This window comes from Euprymna scolopes, chromosome 2 (genome assembly GCF_053919585.1).
Source record: "Euprymna scolopes isolate OS-2025 chromosome 2, ASM5391958v1, whole genome shotgun sequence".
NCBI lineage: Eukaryota > Metazoa > Mollusca > Cephalopoda > Sepiida > Sepiolidae > Euprymna > Euprymna scolopes.
The window spans coordinates 148,430,971-148,452,479 of NC_136483.1; the positions used below are offsets into that span (position 1 = coordinate 148,430,971).

Genomic DNA, 21,509 nt, shown 5'->3' on the forward strand with positions numbered 1-21,509 from the left:
ATCAGGGCCAGTTACTTTACTGGAATCTAGGTTCTTGATTAGCTTGGCAACCTCATGCACGGATATTTGTATGTTACCCAGCTTGTTCTGTGTTATAGGAGGAAATATGGGGAGTTGATGGCCTTCGTCGCATAGGGTAGAATTAGCTGCAAAGTTCTTTGCAAATAGTTTGGCCTTGTCTGACGCTGACGAGATGACCTCTGGTCCATTGATAATGGTTGGGATAGAACGCACACTTCTGTTCAGGATCCTATTTGCCAAAACTGGTGGGAACCAAGCCGCTGATCAGCTACCTTGGATTTAACAGACTGGGCATATAGCTCTCTTGCATTTTTTATTACTCTTTTACGGTGGTTGCTAGCAGTCCTGAAAGCAGCTTTAGTCTCAGTGCATCTATTACGTTGGTAGCTATGGAAAAAGTGATTTCTGTGCGCGATAGCAGCAGCACATTCTGGGGAGAACCATGGCTGGCTGTTAGGTTTTAGTTGGAATTTTTTAGATTGTATTAATTGGTCTATGCCTACAATTAACCATTCGGTCAGATCTGATACTATAGAGGACACTTCCTTTTTAAACATGGAGTGCAGAGGTAAATCAGATATGAATGTACGGAAGTTATCCCAGTCAGCCATAGAGTATCGACTGTGGAGAGGTACGTCTGGGGGCTTCTTACATTTCGTTTTTATCTTAACTGATACGACGAAGTGGTCGGATGATCCTAGAGGAGAATGAACGGAACATGAACATAGCTCAGGGGAAGTTGAGAGAAAAAAGGTCTAGGAGGCTTGCATATTGACCGGGTGTATCGGGCACACGGGTGGGTTCACGAACAATCTGAGTGAGGTCATAAGCAATGGCAAAATCATGACAAAACCTCCCCTCATCATCTGTCTTATTTGAATGGGTCAGCCATTCCACGTTATGGACGTTGAAGTCACCACAGATGTGGATGTTAGCCGAGGGATGTGAAGACAGTATGTGGTCTATTTTCTCAGATATGCTCTTAAAGATAGTAACTCCGCTGTTGTGGGGCCTATAGAGGGCAAATATCAATGCAGTGATGTTAGCAAGTGCAATCCTGAAGCACATATAGGGTAAATTAGGATCTTCTCTAGAGATATCCCTGCCACACGGGAAGCCATCCTTAATGTAGGCACATATTCCATGCCCATGGCGATCTTGGGTGCCAGATTTAGCTGTTAAATCAGAGTATCCGTTAATTATGAACTCATCTAGGGAAGTGGTCGGCCCTATTCCAGGCCCTATTTTTATTTAGCCCAGAGGTGCAAGTAAGCCTATAGCTGAGTACAAGTCTTAAGTAATTCGGAATTGTATTTTTATGTCGCTCTCACCCGCCGCAACGAGGATTGAACCTTCAACATTCTGAAGAGTATAAATTACAACAGATTTTTACCAAACACTTTAACCCAAAATTGGTTAACTAGTTTGCTAGGGACAATAAAGGTAAACTCTTTTGAACTTTGATCTATTAGCAGCAAAATTATCGGCCAAAACCGATTAAAAAGCTTGCCTTCTTGTCTGAATATACTTTAAGTAAAATTTCAAATGTTCCGCCCAAAAATTGGCAAAGTAATTTGCTAGAGACCGCAGAGGCCATTTATTTTTTTAAAACTTTGACCCCTTAACATTTATTGTTTTGGGCTCCAATCAAATTAAAAAGTTTGATTTATGTTCAAGTAACCTACATCTAAAATTTCAAGTGTTTAGACCCAAAATTGGCGAAGGGGTTTGGTAGAGTTTTCAAAGGTCAAATTATTATTAGAATTATTTTTAATACCTACAGACACTAGTGTTTCATCCTTTCAGGAATCATCAGTGCAGAGAGTCAAGATTACTGCCAGTCGAGAGATTCAAACCCGGCTACGGAGCTATAGAAAGGTAAAAAACGGCCGAGCAACGATATATTTATTAATATATATATATATATATATATATATATATATATATATATATATATATATATATAAAGTTAAGTTTTTTATCGCTCTGACATTGATATTAAAAGCCCATTTTTTCTACTAAAAAATTATTAAAACGAACTTCTTAATACACTCAGTCATGGATATGCGAGCGACTACATAATTTGCAATTTTCAAAAGTTAATTAATTACTTATTCATTTTTATGGTATCTTATTAGATGATTGGTTTCATTTCACTATTATGCTGAATTCTATTAATGCATCGAGTTTTGCATAATTAGATAGAATTTAAGGTGAAAAGCTTTTAGTACATTGAAAACTTTTTAGCACATTGAACACTTTTTAGTACATTTAAATATTTTTATATATATCTATGTGTGTGTGAGAAAAGTCTCTACCAAACTCCTCTCTAAATATTTGGTCTACAGAGTTTAAATTTGATATATAGGGTATGTGGACCTGTACTACACTTTCCACTTAGATTTTAACCGGCAAAAATTGCTGCTAAGGAGTCAAAATTGAAAACAAAACAGTTGACCTTGATTCTAGCGGATGGTACCCAAGTCATATTTTGAGGTCATGACTATATATTGGATAATAAATAATAGAGAATTGAATCTATAATAATCAATAAGAAATATACATGAATTTAAATATAATATTTATGCATATTTTACGGCCGGGCCGCCGACTAGTATATATATATATATATATATATATATATATATATATATATATATATATATATATATAAACACGACTAAATAAACCACTCCAGGTAATCAATACTTCGATTAGTTCCATGCTTGTATACAATCTATAATTATGCGCGATGACTGGGTAGTTCGACTGGAACCGTTTTATAACATCAGCTTCTTATTCTTTTAGGGTAGGGATCTTTTTTTTAAAGCTACGAACGGAAGTTTTGGCGCCAACAGTCATCCACTCTTGGCAATAAAAAAACACGTTTATTTGAAGATATAGTCGGTCGGTAATTGAAGAGTTGTAAAAAAAAGAAAGAAAATGAACTGGCAATTCAAGTTAACAAGATATAAAATCAATAAATGAGAAAGAATGATGATGATGATGATGATGAGGAGGAGGAGGAGGAGGGGGAGTAAGAGGACGACGTCAACAATGAAGAGGAGAGGATTAGGAGGCGGAGAATAACGACGATGACTATGATAATAGAGGAGGACGATGACGACGATGATGACGAGGATGAATTATGATGAAGAGGTGGAGAGCAACGAAGATGACGATAATGATGATGATGATGAGAAGGTGGAAGAGGATGAAGGGGAGGAGGAAGAGGAGAGAAAGGATGAGAAGGAGAACGACAATGATGGTAATGTTGCTGATGACGACGGTAATGGTGATGATAAATGAGGACGACGACGATGCTGCTGCTGCTGCTGCTGATGGTGATAATAATGATGATGATGATGCACTTGAAATATCTGAGCAAATAATACAAACATAAACCGGAACTTCACTATTGGAAAATAAAAGACAGAAACTCATATGAGACGTGGAAATACACGTTGACGAACTCATTCCAGTAAGAAGACCAGACGTAATAATAGTAAACAAGGAGAAAAAAAACTAAGATTACGAAGAAAATCATTGTAATACTAACAATAGGAAGAATACTAGGAACAGTTCTGAAAAAAAGAACTGGAAATAAAGACAAGGAATTAGGATTAAATTGAGGATTTTGCACCATACAATACACAGTACTAGTAAAAAAAAAATCTGACATATCCAGAAAAATTCTCAAGTCTATACACCAACTCATATAACGAGATAAGATCAACGAAAGGCTAAAGTAGAATAACACAGTAAACAAAACCAGAAACATAAAAGGAAGATTGCCCGAAACAAACGAAACTAAAATTACCAGAGAAGATGAGAAACATCGTATAATCTGACAGCCCCACGATTGTACCGCAGAAAATGGTTACTTCGTTTTAGACACGATGGAAAGGACGAAGAGGAAGTGCAGCATCTAGATATTCACGCGATGGCCTTTTGGCTGGGAGCAGAGTTATATAACTTCAAACAACCAACTATCCCCACCGGCTTATCGAGAGTAAATCTCAATATTCAAACTTGCTTTGTATCCAAGGTTTGGCCTCCAAATAACAAATACAATGTTATATTCTTATTTCTGATTGTTGTGATCCTACATTTATATTTTATACTTTCTTTTATGTTTCTTTAGTCCTTCTTTAATCACTCTGTTTGTAACATAGCGCGGATGCGCGTGTGACGGCTGTATGCAAATACCGAGCCGTGTGCGAAGTGACGTCACAGTAAGGAAAAAACCGACTATAAAAAAAGAACGTGTGCACAGACCGACGCTGGTGTTCGAGAGAGAGAGAGAGAGAGAGAGAGAGAGAGAGAGAGAGAGAGAGAGAGAGAGAGAGAGAGAGAGAGAGAGAGAGAGAAGGGTCACGTTTTATTCTGGAAAGTAACTGGAAATAAAACGTTGTTTCAACGGAATAAAGTGCGTCGAGTTATTCTTTGTCTTGGTCTCCTCTGCGACTGAGTCTACAACGTACTGGGTCTTGAGGGTCTACATGTAAATATGTGTTTAAGATTCAGTTGCGAAGGAGACCAAGACAAAGAATAACTCGAGTCAGAAACGAGTTCCGTTGAAACAATTACATTTATTTCCGGATACTTTCCCGAATAAAATATGATCCTGATCCTTCTCTCGAACGTCCTCGTCGGTCTGTGCACATGTTGTTTATAGTCTGCTTCTTTTTCCTTACCATGACGTCACTTTGCACACGGTTAGACATTTGCATACAGCCGCCATACGCACGTCCATTACATGTCATCACAAAGGTCCGTCAAGAAATTTGTGTACTTGGGATTATCTGTCCTTGAAATACGAAGTATTGTTTCGATATATTTTACACATCTGTTTTATTTCATTTATTTAAATCACATGTCACTATACCAAAATTTAATTAGGATAATACTATTTAAGTATGTAATTTTATTTAATTATACCTATTCTTTATTTTTTAGTTTAATTTAATTCAACTTAAATCTTTGATTTTACTTTGAATATTCTGCTCATTTGATATATATAATATTTGAACACCTTAATTTATTAATAAATACTGTTAATAACGTTAATTATTTTTTTTACTATTCTTTCTTAATTATCCTGTTTTAATTTCTATTTAATCTTATATACATATTCAATTTCGACCATTTTTAATTTCAAATCTTTGAAGAGGTCTACTCTCTTGAATTGTTTCATTTTTCGACTACTACTTAATGAACCGAGCGAATATAGTATGCTTCAACCAAACGGGCAACATTACCACATCCTCTGGAATGTAGAGCATTATATGTATTTACAGATTTATCGGAACGGCAATTTTTCAATGATTCTTTAATTCGTAATGGCGGATTGAAAAGTCATTAAAAGATTGTTTCCCGAGCAAGGAAACCTTAGCTACAATGAAACTCAATATGTAAATATTCTATTTAGTAAATATGTTTGATATTTCATCCGTAATTAAGAATTCTGAGTCTTTCTTCTTCCAAACGTTTCTCTTTTCTTTTTTTCTGTCTATCTGTCCGCCTGTCTGTATCTGTGTGTATATATATATATATATATATATATATATATATATATATATATATATATATATATATATATATATATATATATGAAAGGCTTAGTATACTTTCAGATGGAGCTTTATAATGCAAATGTTTTTTCCATTTATCAGTTTTTATCAGTTTTTTTATTCGCCTGTCTACGGATATCTTTTGGTTTTTATTCACAAATTGATTGAAAACTTGAACTGAATTTTGAAACTAATAAATGGAAAAAAAATTACCGGATTGATATCATCAAAGATTTGCCGGACATCCAATTAAACTAAAGAAAAACCGTGGAAATATGTATATATTGGATTGTTACCAGCTTCCTTGGATTTATTACAATACGTGTTGGATCTTTTTACCAGCCGAATACCAAGAACTTCCATTACAGGGTTTAGCATACACTTTCGATTTGAAGTTCAATATCCGTTTTTTACTGCATCAATATCCAATTTCCCTAATTCTATATAGCTAAAAGGATTTAAAAACTTTAAAAACATTTAATTTAATTTTCTATGTTTATTACCTTTAGCAAATTAGGTACAAACCTTTTATAATATTTGCTAATATTTTTCTTTCTAAGAGATGCATAAACATCGAAAACTCATAGATTAAGGAAATATATTTTACTATACTGTATTCTTTGTCTTGCATACAATAAAATTTCTATATTTGGAATTTAACTTTTTCAAATTTTAAATTCCTAAATTATGATTTATTTGCTCTATCTAGTATATTGAGCAATTTTATTTAGCTGGGATAGTCTAATATAAAATATTACATCCAATAATATTTTGTAAGACGATAATCACTGGATTTGTACACCAGCAGATTTATTGTATTTCACTAATGAAACAGTTTAGAAAAAGATAAAACAAATTTTTTATGTAAACAAAAAAAGAAAAGAAACTAAACAATTAAAACGTAATGTTTCATGAGTGAAAAGCCTTAACATAAATAAAGGTATTTAAAATTTAAAAATTGGTAAGTACATAAATTAATTAAAATTTTTAAAATATGGGATTTTTTTTTGTGCTAATGCAGAGAGTGATCCGCGCTATTTTTTAAATCGTATTTCCGCGTTTGATTAAAGTTTTATATGTTTTTATTCAATTGTAAGGTTAAAGTACAGAATAGGTACAAAACATCCTCCCTTCCCCATGTTAATAATAACGTTATTATTTCAGCACGGATCACTTTCTGCATGAGTCACTTTTTTATTTTTTTATTTATCTTGTAATTCGAGAGTAGTTGAAACGGAAGTTACCAGAAATATTATTGGGCAGTCTCGCAGAAACGACTTCGAAAAATATTTATATTTTAATTAATATTTTTATAATTCGCAATGTAAAATTATTTTAATAACATGCAAATATTCATTGACTTTACAGATAGATTTTCTGAAAATTTCAATTAAATTGGTAATGTAGAAATATGGTTGTATAAACTTTGAACAAACCAAAATTACACACACACATTATATATATATATATATATATATATATATATATATATATATATATATATATAGAGAGAGAGAGAGAGAGAGAGAGAGAGAGAGTTGACTTACGAACTTAGCTTTCTACTAATTAATGTGGAATTTTACCGAAACAGAACTCTCCTGTCCTTGGAGTTTTAAAACTTGTTTCATCTTTGATCTGTATCTCTCATGTGATCATATTTTACTCTTTATCATTTATTGTCATGTTTATTTTGCTTTTATTTCTGCTTCTATCAATGTATTTTCTATATTTCTATACGTTTTTATATCCTTTCATATTATTTATACTTTTTATATATCTTATTCCGAACCTTACTTCCCCCTCATCTCATGTCGCATCCTCCTTCTCCATTCATATCCTCCTCTTTATATTTCTCTTCCTATTTATCTTTTTCGCTTAACCTTATATTTCTAACTTTACCTTAATTTACTTTGATTAATTTTAATTTATTTTATAACTCTATTCCCCATCCTTTTTACCAAAACTTCATTATTTTGCATTTTGTATTTTTGCTTTTATACAATCACATTTTATTTTATTTTATCTGCATTATTTACTAGTCTAGGTGCCCGACGTTGCCCGGGTGGGTGTAGGTGTGTGTTGAGCAAAAAAAAATGTAAAATATAACAAAAGTTGTAGTAAGGAGGCAGGCTCGAACCCGTGACACGAAGGCGAAAAAGTAAGTGGAGTTGTGTGTGTTAGCGTGTTGGTTGAGCAAAAAAAAAAAAAAAAAAGTGGTAGTAGGCAGGCAGGTTCGAATCCGTACCGCGAAGGAAGAATAGAACGTAAAAAAAAAAAATAAATAAATAAATAAATAAATAAAAAAACTGACGTTTTTGCCGTTGCATCTATCGCCAGATCGGAAGTGGCGAAAGTTTAGATTAAGGCTAGACAATCGGAAAAAGGCGATGACTTTCGAAAATACCGCGACTCCTCCCTGTAGAAAAATGCCCAGTTAAGAGTGAAGGAAGAAATGATTTTGGATAATTTTTCGATATTCGTCGTCCGAAGGGTCGAGTTTCAAAATGATACTGATCTTGTAAAAATCCGTCGCATCTGTCGAAAGTTTTAGGCATGCATACATACATACATACATACATTACAGCAGACAGGTGAGATTTATATTATAGATCTTCTATTTTTATTTTACTGTATTTCATTTTAGGTTACTTTATTTTATATATCTCCTCCATCTTATTTTCATGTTATGTTTTTTTTTAATCTCTTTTCCTTTTTACTTTTATTCGTATTCATATTTTTTTCGTTGTATTTCTTTGTTATACTTTTTTACTGCTTTTTCATTTCACCCTACTCCATTATCCCAGTATCCCTTTCTACGTTCATTAATTTCAACCGTCCCTCTTTATTTACTTTCTTTTTTTTTTTGCTTATCTGAAATTTTTTTTACCCTATTATACGACTACCTCCTCCTTCTCCTCTTTCTTCTCCTCTCAATATTATCCTATATTTATCATGGTTAGACAATTTCGTCATACGACCTCATAACCTTAAAAGGTTATATGGAAATATTAGCCGAGGTTAGCTGAGTATATGAGTTGGCGTTGTCCCTTCCCGATCACGGAATGACCCAAAAGAAAAGTTCATCAGTTATTCTGGTCACCCAGAACAACTCTCACAACACGATAGTTTGGCCTGATTGTCTACACGGAGATAAGGTTGACGAGGGTTTCTGGTAGTTTTTCATCTCATCCCTCTTAGATAAGACACGATTTTTGAATGCTACTTACTCTGTTGTGATAATATCCAGCCTCACATCGACCTAAATCTTCACCGCTTAGCTTATCTTGAAACATTCAGATATTTACCCTGCCTCTAATTGTTGTAATTCCAACATTTCAGTCCCCCCTCCCCGCTATAGCTTAAGCAAACCTATACATGCATTTTGTCAACCCCAGATCCCCCACACTCCTTCCATTATCCCCTGATATGCCAGGTATTTTAATATCCCTTTCTAAACTGTACCTTTAGCTAGATGTCGCATTGCATTGTATGTTACCTAGCTCAATCCCTCTTCTTCTGATGATAAGCGTTAGACTTCGAAATACCAAGGTATGAAAAGCATTTGTAACACCTCCTTCCTTGGATGCTATTTGTCTATTGAATTGAAAAGTAAATCTATATATACCAGCATATTGCTTTCCAATATATATATAGAAATATTTACGGCACTGATTCGAAGCCGAATGGTGACAGCTGCCGACTGTCAATGCGACGGTTGTAGGTTCAATCCACGGCTTTGGAAAGGTGTTTGTCTAGCCGCATTGATGAGTTGTGGTACAACGAAACAGTACTGTATGTGGATGACAATATATATATATATATGTGAGTGTATATATATATATATATATATATATATATATATATATATATGGCTTCCTTCAGTTTTGACAAAGTATAGATACCCATCGTAAGGGGGTCTGCGCGTGAAAATTGTGTGGCAAGAGTTTTTCAATCCCCAACCACATCTTTCTTGAGTGGACATTGTTGAATACCAGTGGCAAGTGGAGATTCAGAACGATTGGAAACAGTGCCAGGATAAGCGGAAAGCACATACAACGCCTAGAATTTCCAAATGGTCACCAATCTGGTACTAGCATATATATCGGCATAAATGTCCTAATATATAAGATGTTTAATTTGTTCATCAACAGCTGATTGCAAAACTTTGAAAGGAGAATGTAACGCTAGGGAAGATTGGCAATAGAACAGATACTACATCACCCCTCCCCAAATAAATAAAATAAAATGAAAGGAAGAATGCCAGATTGATACTATGACAATAACAGTGATACCAGGCTCCCTCCATCTAAAAGGATAGAATGGTATAAGTTCGACTTCAAACAGGCAGATATAAAATCTCCACTAGTAATAGAACTACAGTTAATAGAAATAATGATATAGTTTCGATTTCCGACATCGGGCCGGGATCAAAGTGTAGTATCTGTTCCGGCAGATACTGCACTTAAGATAATTTGTACCAGTCAATGGAGGGGAAACCCTCTATACTGGGACAATTATTATTTTTGGTAACCAGAGTGACCCCTTTTAGGGGAGCTGGTTTTTACCTCACATTAAAAACGGCCTTGTGCCTAATTTGCTCAGTGGGGGAGCAAATGAATACCATCTGTTCCGGCAGAATTTGTACCAGTCAATGGAGGGGAAACCCTCTATACTGGAACAATTATTATTTTTGGTAACCAGAGTGACCCCTTTTAGGGGAGCTGGTTTTTACCTCACATTAAAAACGGCCTTGTGCCTAATTTGCTCAGTGGAGGAGCAAATAAATACCATCTGTTCCGGCAGATACTGCAAGCAAAGACCATATGTGGGGGTTACTCCACATATCAGACCTTGGTCAATGTAGGGGCAACCCTTCATACCAACAGCTATCCATTTCCCACCCATCGGGAGCTGGTCCCCTTTTCCCTCCCCCCTCCCTCTCTCTCCACATTAAAAAACGGCCTTGTGCCTAATTTGCTCAGTGGGGAAGCAAATAAATACAATCTGTTCCGGCAGATACTGCAAGCAAAGACCATATGTGGGGTTGCCCCCACATATAAGACCTTGGTCAATGTAGGGATAACTCTTCATACCAATTGTCACTATCCAGCTCCCCTACTTACCGAGGAGTTGGTCCCCATTTCTCCTTCACTCCTCGCATTAAAAATCGGCCTTGTGCCTAATTTGCTCGGTGGGGGAGCAAATAAATACCCAGACAGACAAATACCAAATCTCCATTAGTAATAGAAGTACAATTAATAAAAGTAATAGTATAGGTTCGATTTCAGACATACAGATACGAAATTTCCATTAGTAATAGAAGTAATAGTATAGTGTCGGCTTCATATAGACAGTTGCTAAATCTTCATTGGCAATAGATGTGCCTGAGTTGCAACCTTTGTGTGAAGATGTTTTAAAAACCTTTAGATAAGCTGTACTTAACAGAATGATTGACAAGGAGAAGATGCTCGATTTGTATTAGTAATTTGTTCTTCGCGCTTATTAAACCGTAAAATCGGTAAAAAGTTGTTGTTTTTTTTACTGATGATTGAAGTCGTGTTTCAGTAAGAGAAAGAAAGGAAAAGAAACAAAGAATAAGAAAGAAAGAAAAAAATGAATAAGAGAGGGGAAAAGAGGAGTAGGGAAAGTGTGAAAGAAAGAGTGGGAGTAGATCAAAATGACGAATCCAATCGAATCCGCTGTCCTCATTTGAAATGAGCCGATCAAGCTGCGAGTCTTATCCTTCACTAATCTGCGTTCTAGTTGTCAGTTGAGAAACACTTTAATCTCTTACCACCCCGCACGCTCCACCCCTTCTTTTTGTCTATATCATTCTCCCTCCTATGCCCCCTCTCTTTCTCTCTCTCTCTCCCTCTCTCTCTCTCTCTCCATCTTCTTCTCCTCTTCAGTGTCTTTCTCTCTTTGTCTCTGCCTTTCTCTCCTCCCTTTTCCGCCCTCTTTCTCTCGCTGATCAAACATGGCCATAACATTACTTTTCAAACCTAAAGTTCCTGATCTTCGAGATGTAGTATCTTCCAATGAATCTCTACAAAAACATATAAATATAAATAAAATTTTCAGCAGAGTAAGGAAACTTTAAGCAGAATGGCCCTCTTCAGTATTGTGGTGACTGTAAAAATTTCTGCATGAGAGCGCGATAGACAAAATAAGATAAAAACAAGGAGACATATGACGATGGTAATTTTTCTCTTGAATAAACTTCATTTTTTTTTAATCTAGTAATTGTTTGATATTAGAAAAAGAAAAGAATGATTTTTTTGTTCATATCGTTTTCAATGTAGAAGTCGTATTTGAACATAAAATTACTCGTTTAAACTCAAATTCAAGATGGTTGACAAAACTATCTTGCCAGAAAAGTACTTAATAAAAATAAAACAAATACTTCCCTAAATTTTCCCCTGACCCATCGCCACAATGTTGCATCTCTGTTCCCGTTTTGCATATATTTTAATGGAATTTGTTCTGATGAACTCGTTGCGCTTATGCCTCACTCGACGTTCATATCACCGACAAACCCGCTTAACAACAAAATCTCGCCCCTTCACTGTTGAGGTTTCTTACTGCCAGACAGCTTTCTATTCTATTAGTTTCTTCCCTCGAACAGTTAGATTTTGGAATTCCTGCCTGCTTCTCTGGCTGTACTGATATGTAGGTTTAAATGTAACGTAGACTATCTTGTTAGGAATGGTTATTTGTTTCACAAGGTCGGTTTAATGTGGGACATAACCAGCTCCCTTCAAAAGGGGATTCTGCAAAAATAAAATTGCCATAGTATAGAAGGGGTTCCCCCTCCATTGACTAAAGACAATTAATTTGAGTGCAGCATCTGAGCAGACACCACCATTCAGCCACCAGTCCAGTACGAATACAGTGAACGTGAGTAAAAAAAAGTAAGAAAAAAGTTTTTAAAAAACACCAATTTTTATGAGATAAAACATTTCGTTTGTTCTAAGACAAAATTCTAATTTAATTTTGAACGTATATAAAATTTCACTTTATGTCTACCTGCAGACATCATCTTTTTAACAATTTGCAGAAATTTGGTTAAAACTTGTTTCTTTTTGTAATAAAAACAATGTTTAAAGTTTATTTTTATGCCAAAACGTTCTTTGGTGCAATAAAATTCTTAAGCAGTTCAAATATATTTGGTACTACAAAAAACAAAACAAAAAACAAACAAAAAAAAACTATTAAAATGTTAACTTCATGTTTTTTCAGGACAAGAAATACAACAACCTATCCTGCCTTGACAGAGTACAAAATAGGCTTCGTGGCTTAGTGGGTGATGCCCTTTTCTCTTCTCTGCAATCTCTCTCTCCCACAGGAGAGACGTTGCGAGCCTGTCTTTGTTTTATCGTTACTACCATGGCAGGTGCTCGTCTGAACTCCAATCTCTGGTCCCCCCTCGCCAATCTTTCACGAAAAACACCCGTCTGGCTAAAACCACTGTCAAAAATTTCCCCACTCCTTATCTGTGCCAAGATCAAAGCATAGATTCCATGAACAAAGCTTCTTTCTTAGAAGTGTACGCCTGTGGAACTCTGTTCAGGTTACCTGTTTCCCACCTGACTACAACCTGGATGTCTTCAAGTCCAATGTGAACAAATTCCTGATGAACCGCCTCCTTAAGTAAGATACGTTATCAGATCTCCAAAACTAACGTACTGCACACACAATAACCCTTATCCCAGAGTGGCTTCCGGGCCTTGATAAGTGGTGACTACCTTGTAAAAAAAAAAAAAAAATTAAACCACACGAAACGAACGATAAAATAACTCTTTTGACATATTATTTCCGAATAATTTTTACTTTTATAACACTTCCAAAATTATTTATTTGTTTATCTTTTCATTTTTTTTTAATTATTTATCGCTTGTTCTTAATTCCTTTATTTATTTATGTATTTAATGTATTTAATGTTTGTTCCTTAAATCTATAATTATAGCTCCTTGGCCTTTTAAATCTAAATTTTACCCAATCTAAAATAAACAAGCCATGTGAACTCATTTATATGTTTCATTTCCATCATTATATGCTTATGCTTATTTCTTTTTAAGAATTTTTTTTCTTATGGGTATACGCAAGAAAAAGTTCCATATTGACATAAAAATATTGATCGTTTCTGCATAAACGAAACGGGTCTGTAAAATGTACTGACGTCTTTAATATGGTGAAAAACTGAAGATGAATAAAACCTAAGAACTTGGATTGTAGCTATATTGTTATTCATTTATAAATTCTCTACCCTGCAACCTCTTTCCCACAGATGAGACGTAGCGAGCCTGTCGTTGTTCTATCGTTATTTCCATGGCAAGTGCTCGTCTGAGCTCCATTCTATGGTCCCCCCTCGCCAATCTTTTTCAAAATACACCCGACTAGCTGAAACCACCATCAATAATTTTCCCCACTTCTTATCTGTGCCTAAACAAAACGTACATTCCACGAACAAAGCTTCTTTCTTAGAACTGCACGCCAGTGGAACTCTGTTCCGCTTGCCTGTTTCCCTCCCGACTTCAACCTGGATGTCTTCAAGTCCAACACAAACAAATTCCTGATGAACCGCCCCCTAAGTAATGACACCTTATCAATTCTCCAATACTATTGCTACACTATCCCATTGATTACCGTACACACAATAACCCTTATCCCCGAGTGGCCATTGGGCCTTGATAAGTGGTGAACTCCATGTAAAAAAAAAATGCTCTGTTGTTTTACTTAACAAGCATTGAACTTCTACGCAAAAAGGATTGGTATATACAGAGAGTGAAATATAATTGAAAACGCATATTTCCCACCAAATCATAAATACACACATGCATTTTATTCAATTTAGGTAAACAAAATCACCATATGTCGCTACAATAAAATTACTGTTTCAATTCAAAAGATTTCATCCAGCGACAAAAGTCTATGTTCTTCATAAAGGCCAGTATTTTAATCTTTAACCTTTTAAATAATTTTTTTTTTTTTTAGATGGAAACAGAAAATTTATTGTAGCGACATATTGTAATTTCGTTTACCTAAATTGAATAAAATAACATTCTGCTGTTTTTGTTGAGTCCTACAGCTTCGTTAAATTCACTGGTTTTTACTTTAGGATATATTTACCTGGAACACACACACACACACACACACACACACACACACACACACACACACACACACACACATATATATATAAACTGGTGGCTTCAATCACGCTAATTGATTTAACTTCTTGTGTTTCTTTTAAATTTATTAAATTCCTTTAAAACCTCTTTGGATGCAAAAAGAATGTTCAAAGTTTATTAACCCGGCCACAAAGTTGTTTTTTTTTTGTACGTAGTATAATATTGTTGAAAAATAATATTTGGTGTAAGAAAAAAACAATGCATAAAAAATTCGAATATTTGTCATCAGCAATCCAAAATTTGGATAAAATGTAACCGAAATAAATTTATTATTATTATTATTATTATTATTATTATTATTATTATTATTATTATTATTATTATTATTATTTTGATGAACATTGCGTTAATATTAATTTATCAATATATATTCTTATTTTTTCTTTCGCATTATATTAAATATACTAAAAAAATGTTTTGCAAATCGCAACTTAGAAAAGTTATGAAAGTTTGACAATCTTAAATAAAAAAAGCGACTACTTGCTTGTTTCTCCTAAAATCTTTATGATGTTTTACTTGTTTCCTTCCTTCCTTAGTTAGTCCGTATGTTACGCTTTGAAAAAGGCTAAATAAAATTATTGAAGGCCAAACTTCTTCAAAGCGGCCAAATTCGCGAAATTTAGCTTTAAAAAGGCCAATCTGGAAACACCTGACAAGAAAATAACCTCCCTTTCATGTAGCCTCGGTTTCGATTATCTTTATAATAATATATGATCACTGCTGTAATTAGTGTGAGAAGGAAGCGCGCAGAAATTTTGATGTGCAACGGTTCTTTACTGAAGAAAAATGTCAGTGAAGCGCTACCTAAAAACGGTACATTCGAAAGAAACAGGGCAAAAAAATTGTATGCCAAGAGACACTGGACTGAAAAAGTAAAATAAAGATTGTCTCTTACAATGTGATTTTATTAATTGCATTGAACTATGTAGCACAATATTACTTTCTGAGTATTTATTAGTAGTTAATGATTTCTCTCATCTGCGTCAGTTCTATATGTGAAATATAATGGATAGTATTTTCATAGAAATATCAATAAACTCATACTTACTGCATGTTATTGTGTGTGTGTGTGTGTGTGTGTGTGTGTGTGTGTGTGTGTGTGTGTCCGAAAACCTATTTTTTGCGCTATCTAGAAAAATATCAGTTTTATCAAAACATAGTTGTTGATTAAATATATTTCTTATTCCGTGGAATTTCCACGGGTCTTGCTAGTATAAAACATTTCTTAACAAAATAACATTATGTATGTAAGATTGTCATTTCAAAAAGACTCAACATGTTTTTTTGTTTTTTTTATTAAATTTAACTTGCCTATAAAAATATATTGATTTAATTATTATCCTTGTTCAAATGTATTATACCAATAAACGTGAACGTATTTTACAATAAAAATAACGAAGTTTTAGCTTTAATATCAACTGGAACAACGCGATGTTTATTTACTTGAACGCAGCATTAACACATAGGTTAACTAATTCGTATTTGGATTATTCGCACTACTGTTCTCATCCTGAGTGTTGTCTTTTACAACGTTTGGTCGATGTAATCTCCGACCTTCTGCAGATGTATCTTGTCGAATTTGGGAATCTTTCTGTCGAACTCGGAAATCTGTACGAAAGTAATAACGGAACTCTTTATTTAATCCACGGGAGTAGCATATTCTTGTTCCGTCAGCCATGACCGGGTAAATGTCCTAAAGTAATATGCAATTGTAATTTGAGTGTTACTCGCACTTAAATCTCCAGATGAGTGTACCTTAAAACTGAAATATAGCAAGTATTTCATCCGTTACGCCACGGGTACTAGCAAACAAAAATTCAGAAAAAAAGAACAAACTTATTCTGAATACTTTTTTTTTTCTTTAATTTATATTGAATAAAGTTCAGTTTTTGTTTTTTTTTGGACACAGGCATCACCACATTATCAAGGCCAGGAGGCCACTCGAGGATAAGGATTAAAGAGTGTACAGTAGAAATTGGACACTATAGTAATCAATTCGGTGAATTTGTTAACTTATATGGAACGGCTCATCAAGTTTCCTTATAAATCGAATTGCATGTTTTTTTTCACAAAGTTGCGAATCATGTAACCTTTCGATCGAGCAGGCCTTACATAATCTTACGAAAGTCACAGGTTGATTTTTTTTAGGGAAGGGGGTTTGTCGTCGTCATCATCATCATCATCATCATCATCACTCACACACTCACTCACTCAAAATTCTCACACAGGCTATAACTGGAGATTGCTCTCTTACACTGACCGGTGGTGTTCCCTGCAGTTCGAATGACGAGATTACTCAGCTCCACCTCTTTCAATTACTGTGTTGTTATTATTATTATTTTATTTCATTTATTTTATTGTTTTAACACCTAGATCTATACGTGTAGACAAATGTGTTTGGCTTTTGTTTTATTTTATTTTATTTTATTTTAAATGTGTCCCTTTTATCCCATTTTTCCTTTCGTTAATTTACTAAATGTCTTTGAAAAACTTTCAAAAATATGATTATTAAATAAAAAAATAAAATTGAAACAAAAACTTCACTGTTAATTTTCTTCGTTTTTGTATTGCTAGAATATTTTTCAACAAACTCTCACGTGCTCGATGATGGAATAGATCCAGAATCTGAAAAAATAAATATATATATATATATATACATTCAGTTGATAGGAAATATTTTTAGAAAAATGACTAAGATTTTAGGATTAAAAAATTGAAATTACGTTTCTGGATTTTTGAGACGAGGACCCGTGGCGCAATGTTTAGAGTACTTGAAAAAATCAATTGTATAAGTTATATTCGGTTGAAGGTTCAATTCTCAGTGTGGGCGACCGAAAAATACAATTGCGAATTTCTTAGGCCAGTCATGGCCGACAGAAACGAGAGCATACTACCCCCGTGAAGTAAATAAAGGGTTCTGTTCGAAATTCCCGAGTTCGATAAGATATACCTGAAGAAAGTCGGAGGTTACATCGACCGAAATGTTGTGAAAATAGCACTCAAACTGAGAACAGTAGTCCGATGAATCCAAATAATACGAGAATTTGGATAATTCGGACAACGGTTTCCATCTTAGACGTCACAAAGTTTCGGCCGATGTAACCTTCGACTTTTTTCGGTACGTCTTGTCGAACTAGAACATCTATCATGAATTTTGACCTAGAAGACTTATTTAATGCACAGAGGAAGGATTGTTCTTGTTCCGTCAGCCATGGCCGTTTAAAGTTTTAAGGAATTAAGTAATTTTTTATTTTAGTTTTATGTATCCCTTTTTTTTTTTTTGTATTCTTAGTTTTCATTGCCTGTGATGAGTATTGAACCTTCGACCGTAAGAAAAATGCCACTCATAACTAAATTTTCACTCAACACCTGTATCCGTTGCGCTACAAATTCACATTAAGAATATCGGTGGTTACATCAACCGATAACCTTTAAAATGAAAATAGTAGTCTGAAAAATCTGAATAATACAAACGATTGAGAGAAAAAAAAAAAAAAGAAACCATTACAATTGAACAAATATTAAATTATAAATGTTTGAAAAAAAATACAAAATACAAACAAAAATGATGTTCTATATTTTTTATTGGATTTTGTTTATTTTCTTTTTTTTTTCTTTTTTCACCAGGGAATAGTCTCCAATTCGTAAATATGTCCTTCTCGAGATCTGTACATTATCCTCTCGGTAAGTTCTTCCCCCATTTTTATTTTAATATATTGACCAACTAGACTCGTGGAAATCGATTTTGTGAATATCTAACATTATTAATTTAATCAAAGAATTTTTCAAAGGTAAAGAATTGTATGCAGCGAGTTTTCAGAACAATTTAGGGTTATTTTCGCATGCTGAATTTTTTTTTTTTTTTTTTTTTTTTTTACATAGGCATCACCACATTATCAAGGCCAAGAGGCCACTCAAGGATAAGGGTTAAAGAGTGTACAGTAGAAATTGGACATTATAGTAATCATTAGTAATGAAAATTTGGTAAAGTTGATAACTTATATGGAACGGCTCATCAAGAACTTATTTACGTTAGACTTGAAGACAACCATATTGTAGTCAGCCGGAAAGCAGGAAAACGGAAGACAATTCCACAGGCGTGCAGTTCTAAGAAAAAAAGCTTTGTTCATGGAATCTACGTTTAGGTTTAGGCTAAATAAAGAGTGGGGGGAATTATTGATAGTGTTTACAGCTAGACGAGTGTTTCTTGTGAAAGTTTGGCGAGGGGGGACCATAGATTGAAGCTCATTCGAACACTGTCCATGAAAATAACGATACATCAGAGAATTAAAAAGATACCATTCTTTATTTTTATTTATTTATTTATTTATTTATTTGTGGGTAGGAGAGAGAATTTTGATTTCTACGATATGTCAAATTTTTTCCAGTCCGGCTTTTTTTACAAAAAAAAAAAAAAAAAAAAAAAGACAATAAATATAAATGTATACCGAAGAGAGAGAAAAAGTAAAGGAAAACGTCTTATGAAAATAGATTGAAGGAGGGAGATGTCTGGCTTGTTTATTTCTCAGTTCCCTCAAATATGTGAAATTCATTGATCCGGTAGTTCTTTAAGTCGCCAATATAAGTCGCGCGCGCGCACGCACGCACACACACACACACACACACACATATATATATATAAATATATATATATATTTATACATATATGTGTAGAGATTTATATATATTTATTTTTATATATATATTTATATTTATATATACATACATATTTATATAACTACTTCATTTAATCACGTAAATTGATATACAAAAATATAATTTTATGCGTAAATTTTTAGTATTTTGTATATATATATATATATATATGTATGTATGTATGTAGAGACTTTCTCTGGATGAATGGACGAATAAAGATGAAACGTTGATGAACACATAACTCGGTTTGTTCCTTTTTATTTGTCTATTTTGTCGGAATACTAATTCCATTATTTTTATCATATATATATATATATATATATAGTCTGGAGAAGTTTGAGTAAAATAAATTGTAAAAATAAAAAAGAATGCAGTTTAAATTCCCGGAAAAAGAAACAAACTAACTTATCACAGACTTAGCACCTACATAAGCCGATGTCTAAAAAGTTCACAATTATAAAATAGAATTCAACTAAACAACGATGAAAAAAAAAAAATAAATAAAAAAGAAATAGCTAAAATCGTTAAATAGAAATAGATTTAGCACTTGCATCAGCCGACTTCTCTAAAGTCTACAGTTAAAAAAGAGAATTCACCTATATAAGGATGAAAAAAAAGAAAACCTTAACTAAAATTTTGTTTTTTAATAGATTTAAAGGCAGGTCAGCCGTGAAATACATGGCACGTCAGTGGAAAAAATAAGGTTACTATCTATAGTAATAAAATAATAAAATGAAATAATTATAATATATATAAGTAAATTTAAAAATAAGATTACAATCTTCATCGTTGGCAGAACACGGATGCGAGTATACATTTTGCTTATTAGGATTGAGCCAGCCCCAACTACGAAGTGTTTTAGGTGATCAATGAGGCGCAACTTCGTGTCGCACACACTTCAGATGTCATATATATATATATATATATATATATATATATATATATATATATATATATATATATATATATATATATATACATATATATATATACATATATATACATATATATATATATATATACATACATATATATACATATATATATATATACATATATACATTTATATATATACATACATACATATACATATATATATATACATATACATATATACATTTATATATATGCAAAATCAAAGATATATATATATATATATATATATATATATATATATATATATATATATATATATATGGGAGAACTTGAATACCTACTAGACACTATCCTCGAGTGTCTAAGGTCTCTCTGTACAGGGGTTTGTCAGAACAATCTGACATGAGGATACATTTTCCATAGAAGTAAACCCTGACCAAATATTCAAAATCACATAGTATTCGCAGCCCAAAATAAGATCTCCTCGCTACGGCTACCCCACAGCTTTTCCGAGAAATGGTGCACCTTCTCCAAGTGATATTACCTCAAGTAATAGCACGAAACTGGATACTCCACCAGACTAGATACATTCTTGTCCTGGAATCCAGTAAGACCAAGAGACCAACATGAAAGATATACTACAACGTATGAAAATGCTCAATTGGGGAGAGGAAAATTATGTTCTCAATTTCTTTACTAACTCAGTGCTTGAGAGATAAAGAACTTTAATGGAACATTCGAATATCTATGTATCTCATATAGACTTCAAGTGTTAGCCCCAGGTTGTGGGCCCCTTGATTTCTGAGAACTTCGACTGAAGTAAAATAAAACAAAAGGGATATATATATACATATATATATATATATACATATATATATATATATACATATATATATATATATATACATATATATATATACATATATATATACATATATATATATATATATATATATATATATACATATATATATATATACATATATATATATATATATATACATATATATATACATATATATATATATATATATATATACATATATATATACATATATATATATATACATATATATATACATATATATATATATATATATATATATATATATATATATATATATATACATATATGCAAAATCAAAGATGGCGTAAATATCATAAAATACAAATGCAACTACTTTTTCGATCT

At 33.2% G+C, this 21,509-nt stretch overlaps 1 protein-coding gene and 1 long non-coding RNA gene across 2 annotated transcripts in view; one reads left to right on the forward strand and one right to left on the reverse strand.

Annotated features, from left to right (window-relative positions):
• The window catches only part of LOC145297537 (paired box protein Pax-7-like), a 405,080-nt gene that overhangs the window by 45,779 nt on the left and 337,792 nt on the right, over positions 1 to 21,509 (forward strand). The window contains exon 2 of the mRNA XM_080143496.1: positions 18,413 to 18,469. Coding sequence (XP_079999622.1) covers positions 18,413 to 18,469 — 57 coding nt within the window. The remainder of the gene's footprint in view (positions 1 to 18,412; positions 18,470 to 21,509) is intronic.
• Positions 1 to 21,509, reverse strand: part of LOC145297553 (uncharacterized) — a 124,013-nt gene that overhangs the window by 13,106 nt on the left and 89,398 nt on the right. Inside the window, exon 2 of the long non-coding RNA XR_013870268.1 lies at positions 17,330 to 17,410. This is a non-coding gene — a long non-coding RNA (uncharacterized LOC145297553). The remainder of the gene's footprint in view (positions 1 to 17,329; positions 17,411 to 21,509) is intronic.